At 50.1% G+C, this 6515-nt stretch overlaps 1 protein-coding gene across 1 annotated transcript in view; it reads left to right on the forward strand.

Moving 5' to 3' along the window:
• ano11 (anoctamin 11) overlaps nucleotides 1-6297 on the forward strand; it is a 51835-nt gene extending 45538 nt beyond the window's left edge. Inside the window, exons 22-23 of the mRNA XM_078425002.1 lie at nucleotides 2871-3005; nucleotides 4720-6297. Coding sequence (XP_078281128.1) covers nucleotides 2871-3005; nucleotides 4720-4743 — 159 coding nt within the window. The 3' untranslated portion in view covers nucleotides 4744-6297. The remainder of the gene's footprint in view (nucleotides 1-2870; nucleotides 3006-4719) is intronic.
• The last annotated feature ends 218 nt before the right edge of the window (nucleotides 6298-6515 follow it).

The following is a 6515-nucleotide window of genomic DNA, read 5'->3' on the forward strand; positions in this document are numbered from 1 at the left end:
TTAAACCTCCACCTTGGTGTTCAATGCAGAGCTCGGAATGTCAATGCTCAACCTCTTGTCAAAGCTCATTTATAAACATATGCTGAGGCATTTCCCTGTGCACACAGAGTGATACAGCGTGGTGCAGTGTGGTAAAAGGCTAGGGTTGCCAACTGTCCCGTATTAGCCAAGACATCCCGTATTTTGGGCTAAGTTGGTTTGTCCCGTACGGGCCCTTGTCCCATATTAGGCCTGGGGGCACTGTAGGCCCGGACACTGTAGTCCCGGACGCTTTAGGTCCTGATGCTGTAGGTCCCAACGCTGTAGGTCCGGACGCTGTAGGTCCGGACGCTGTAGGCCCGGACGCTGTAGGCCCGGACGCTGTAGGCCCGGACGCTGTAGGCCCGGACGCTGTAGGTCCTGACGCTGTAGGTCCCAACGCAGTAGGCCCCGACAGTTTAGGTCCTAACACTCTAGGTTTCCGACATTTAAGCTCCAGACAGTCTAGGTCCGGAGGCCCGGGTGCCGCCTAACTGAGGTTGCGTAGCCCGGGCTGCCGCCATTGGTGGAGCGGGAGCGGGAGCACGTGGCCGCTGGCTGGGTGACGTCACGTGGGGCGCGGGGCGGTGATGTCACCTAATCCAGTATTTGGGAGTGAGATAGTTGGCAACCCTATAACAGGCCCCTTGGCCCAACTTACCCACACCGGCCAACATGTCCCATCTACACTAGTCCCACCTGCCTGCGTTTGGCCCAAATCAGAAAGCCTTCGACAAGGTCCCACATAGGAGATTAGTGGGCAAAATTAGGGCACATGGTATTGGGGGTAGGGTACTGACATGGATAGAAAATTGGTTGACAGACAGAAAGCAAAGAGTGGGGATAAATGGGTCCCTTTCGGAATGGCAGGCAGTGACCAGTGGGGTACCGCAAGGTTCGGTGCTGGGACCCCAGCTATTTACGATATACATTAATGACTTAGACGAAGGGATTAAAAGTACCATTAGCAAATTTGCAGATGATACTAAGTTGGGGGGTAGTGTGAATTGTGAGGAAGATGCAATAACGCTGCAGGGTGACTTGGACAGGTTGTGTGAGTGGGCGGATACATGGCAGATGCAGTTTAATGTAGGTAAGTGTGAGGTTATTCACTTTGGAAGTAAGAATAGAAAGGCAGATTATTATCTGAATGGTGTCAAGTTAGGAGGAGGGGGAGTTCAACGAGATCTGGGTGTCCTAGTGCATCAGTCAATGAAAGGAAGCATGCAGGTTCAGCAGGCAGTGAAGAAAGCCAATGGAATGTTGGCCTTCGTAACAAGAGGAGTTGAGTATAGGAGCAAAGAGGTCCTTCTACAGTTGTACCGGGCCCTGGTGAGACCGCACCTGGAGTACTGTGTGCAGTTTTGGTCTCCAAATTTGAGGAAGGATATTCTTGCTATGGAGGGCGTGCAGCGTAGGTTCACTAGGTTAATTCCCGGAATGGCGGGACTGTCGTATGTTGAAAGGCTGGAGCGATTGGGCTTGTATACACTGGAATTTAGAAGGATGAGGGGGGATCTTATTGAAACATATAAGATAATTAGGGGATTGGACACATTAGAGGCAGATAACATGTTCCCAATGTTGGGGGAGTCCAGAACAAGGGGCCACAGTTTGAGAATAAGGGGTAGGCCATTTAGAACGGAGATGAGGAAGAACTTTTTCAGTCAGAGGGTGGTGAAGGTGTGGAATTCTCTGCCTCAGAAGGCAGTGGAGGCCAGTTCGTTGGATGCTTTCAAGAGAGAGCTGGATAGAGCTCTTAAGGATAGCGGAGTGAGGGGGTATGGGGAGAAGGCAGGAACGGGGTACTGATTGAGAGTGATCAGCCATGATCGCATTGAATGGCGGTGCTGGCTCGAAGGGCTGAATGGCCTACTCCTGCACCTATTGTCTATTGTCTATTGTCTATTGTCTATCCCTCTAAACCAATCCTATCCATGTACGTGTACCAGTCTGAAGACAGGTCTCGACCTGGAAAGTCACCCATTCGTTCTATCCAGAGATGCTGTCTGTCCCGCTGAATTACTCCGGCATTTTGTGTCAAAATATTTCTTAAACGTTGCGATGGTTAATAGCATCCTGCAACGCACTGTAAATTTCACACTGCCGTCCCTGGTGGGTTCAGTGTAGATACTCCTCCACACTGTATGTTCCTGTGGCCTCGTGGTGTGCTGGCTCTGCCCTAAGCCCGTTGAAAGAACTGTTGCTATTGCAGGAGCACTGCGGTTTATGTCACTGATTGCCGCGGTTTATGTCACTGATTGCGCGGGCTATGTCACTGATTACCGCTGACCACTTCACTGATTGCCGCGGTTTATGTCACTGATTGCCACGGGCTATGTCACTGATTGCCACGGGCTATGTCACTGATTACCGCTGACCATGTCACTGATTGCCGCGGGCTATGTCACTGATTGCCACGGGCTATGCCACTGATTGCCGCGGTTTTTGCCACTGATTGCCACGGGCTATGCCACTGATTGCCGCGGGCTATGTCACTGATTGCCGCTGACCATGTCACTGATTGCCGCGGGTTATGTCACTGATTGCCGCGGTTTTTGCCACTGATTGCCGCGGTTTATGCCACTGATTGCCGCGGGCTATGCCACTGATTGCCGCGGGCTATGCCACTGATTGCCGCGGGCTATGCCACTGATTGCGCAGGCTATGTCACTGATTGCACGGACTATGTCACTGATTGCACGGACTATGTCACTGATTGCCGCTGACCATGTCACTGATTGCCGCGGGCTATGTCACTGATCTCCGCAGGCTATGTCACTGATTGCCGCGGGCTATGTCGCTGATTGCCGCGGGCTGTGTCACTGAGTTGGTGTGCTTTGGTTCTGCAGCACGTGGTGTTTCTCATTCTGCATCTGATTGACTGGATGGTGCTGGACATCCCTGCGTCGTTGCAGGTGAAGATTAAGCGGGAGCGGTACCTTGCCAAACAGGCGTTGGCGGACAACCAAGACGTTTACTTGTCGGTGAGTCAACGTGTAAATCCACCAGGTTGGCCATGGTGCCGGCACGCATTGGTTAGAGGCAGCGGGCAATCAGATTAGAATGTGTAGGAGGGAACTGCAGATGTGGAGGGAAAAAAACTGCAGATGCTGGTTTAAATCGAAGGTGAACACAAAATGCTGGAGTAACTCAACGGGTCAGGCAGCATCTCTGGAAAAAAGAAATAGGTGAATGTTTCGGGTCGAGACCCTTCTTCAGACTGAGGGTCAGGGGAAAGGGAAACGAGAGATATATAGACAGTGCACAGAACAAATGAATGAAAGATATGCAGAAACCAACAGTGGTCAAGGAATGTTGGAGCCCACAATGGTCCATTGTTGGTTTGGGGGAAGGTAATAACGAGTTGTACAGGCAGTGAAACTCAACCCGACGACAGTGAAACTAGTACAGCGACTAAGTTGGGGAAGGACGGAGACAGAGGGGATGCAAGGATAACTTGAAGTTAGAGAAATCAATATTCTTACTGCTGGGATGTAAGTTCCTTGTGTTGTTTTACTGCATGAAATACAATATATAAATGGCGAGCTATGTTTCCTGACCTCATTGCTAATTACAGTTATCTCACTAGGTTGTGGACGGAGCTGGGAATGTTTAGTTCTTTGCTGTTATAATGGAACTTTATCTTGCTACGACAAATTCTGCCCTGCATCTGGAGTGAAGTGCATGCCCCCTCCCCTGACATCAGTCTGAAGAAGGGTCTCGACCCGAAACGTCACCCATTCCTTCCCTCCCGAGATGCTGCCTGACCCGCCGAGTTACTCCAGCATTTTGTGTCTACCTTCGATTTTAACCAGCATCTATCTGCAGTTTTTTTCTTACTCAGTGACTGGTCCAGCAAGGTCTCTAAGCAGTAGGTAATTCAGCAGTGATTGGTTGATGCTAATCTTTGGTTTTAAAGTCTGTGAGGGAGAACCTGACCCAAGGGCAGTTCAGAGTTAAGTCCATGAGTTCCTGACCCAAGGGCAGTTCAAGGTTAAGTCCATGAGTTCCTGACCCAAGGGCAGTTCAGAGTTAAGTCCATGCGTTCGAGGAATGGTGCATTGTATCTTTCCTTTACCACAATGAAAAAACAGGGAGGAGAAAGTATTTATTTACTGTTTAAAGAACAATGAGGAATATGTATCACAAAATGCTGGAGTAACTCAGAATCAGAATCAGAATAACCTTTATTGTCATCCAAAAAAACAAGTCTTTTGGACGAGATTTTGTCACCCACAGTCCAACAATAAGAGCAATAAAAATAAGCAATAACAAACACAATCACAAACCAACACAAAACAAAAAAAAGAAACATCCATCACAGTGAGTCTCCTCCAGTCACCTCCTCACTGTGATGGAAGGCCAGAATGCCTTTTCTCTTCCCTTGCCGTCTTCTCCCGCGGTCAGGCTGTTGAAGTTGCCACGTTCCAGGTCGCGCCGGACGGTGAAAGGTCCGCAGCGGGCCGACCCAAGCCCCGCGATTCGGGGCGGGCGAAGATGCTGCCGCTGCCGGAGCAGCGGGCCAGGCAGCATCTCTGGATCTGCCTTCTCTCCAGAGATGCTGCCTGACCCACTGAGTTACTCCAGTATTTTGTGATACCTACGATTTGTACCAGCACCAGTAAATGGATAAATTAGCATGTGCTCATTTATTTATATCTCTATCTCGCTCTAATTCCACCGATTATATCTCCACAGGAAATAGTATGTCCAGCAGTGTAATAAGCCTGCAAGTGGCAACTTGGCCTTACAGGAGCTGACTGGCTATTACACAGCCGGCCAGGGTCCTCCCACGGTGGGAGACGTGGAGAGGAAGCTGCAGGACGATGCTGTAGATTTGCTCGGCTGTCAGTGGTCTCGGCTTGGTGATGGCTGCAGATGTGGTGTGTTCCACCCCAGTTGCTGGCTTTGCATGTCTGTCACGCACTTTCACACAAGCGGCAGATAGAATGGGTCACCCTCTCACCCCACCCACCCTCACCCATCCTCACCCCACCCACTCACCCTACCCACTCACCACCCACTCCCCACTCACTCCCCACCCACTCCCCCCACCAACTCCCCACCCACTCCTCCCACCCACACCCCCCCATCCACACCCCCCCATCCACACCCCCCCACGCTCAGCCCACCCACTCACCCTACCCACACCCCCATCCACATCCCCAACCCATTCACCCCACCCACTACCCCCACCCACTCCTCCCACCCACACCCCCCACCCATTCACCCCACCCACCCATTCACCCCACCCACCATCACCCCACCCACCCTCACCCCACCCACTCACCCTACCCACTCCTCACCAACTCCCCACCCACTCCTCCCAACCACTCCCCCCACCCACACCCCCCACCCACCCCCCCGACCTATATCCCCCCACCCTCACCCCACCCATTCATCCCACCCTCACCCCAACTACATCCCCCACCCACACCCCCCATCTACAACCCCCACCCACACTCCCCATGCTCACCCCACCCACACCCCCCACCCACTCACCCCACCCACGCATACCCCTCACCCACATCCCCCATGCTCAGCCCACCCACACCCCCACCCACTCACCCCACCCACTCACCCCACCCACACCCCCCCACCCATGCATACCCCTCACCCACTCACCCCATCCACTCCATTATGAATGAATGATACTTTATTATCATGTGTCATTTCACAATGAAACTCTTTGTTTTGCCTCCCCAAGGTATGCAAAGAGTGGCCACATAAAGGGCTTCGACAAAGTTACAAAGTATTCCATTTTAACACAAAGCATTTCATTATGTTAAAATTCTAACACAAAAATAAAATGATGTTACCATAAACACCACAAATAGTGCTGTGCATGTGGTCTCTAACACAGTGACCCTTAAACTATTTCAGTGTCATTCACCCTTGAGTCTTTATCACAAAATTTCATTCACTCTCGACTAAATTTTCTTACTGTTTTTGGTCATTTTCGGCTTATTCTCCCTTGTGTATAATTTTATATTTATTAAGTCCTTCACCCCTCTAGTTTCATTCACGCCAAAATAATTTAATTCACCCTTGGTTGAACCACTCACCAGTTTAAGAAGCACTGCTCTAACACATTCACAATGATGATGTTCAGCTTGACTTTTGTGTCAGCTGGTCATTTGTGTCTTCCTGATTTTCTTCACTCTATGCTTAAAAGACTTGCTGTTAATTGTTTTGTATCTACTGTATATTTGCTTCCTCACTTGCATTTAGGTGCAGAATGATCTGGATATATTTATTTTGATTGAATAAACTAGTTTGCACCATCATTTGTTTCAAGTCTATCTGCTTTGCATCTCGAGACTCTCCATGGCTGTTCAGTGAGTTTGATGAGCCATCAACATTCCCTATTACCGGGCAAATCTGTTTGTTCTGTAGTTTTCCCTCTTTTGATCCATTATATAGCAGCTTTGTTGCACCAAGATAATGTTAGTTTTTCTTAAGGTAGACACAAAATGCTGGAGTAACTCAGCAGG

Source organism: Rhinoraja longicauda, chromosome 30 (assembly GCF_053455715.1).
Source record: "Rhinoraja longicauda isolate Sanriku21f chromosome 30, sRhiLon1.1, whole genome shotgun sequence".
NCBI classification, from domain to species: Eukaryota; Metazoa; Chordata; class Chondrichthyes; order Rajiformes; family Arhynchobatidae; genus Rhinoraja; species Rhinoraja longicauda.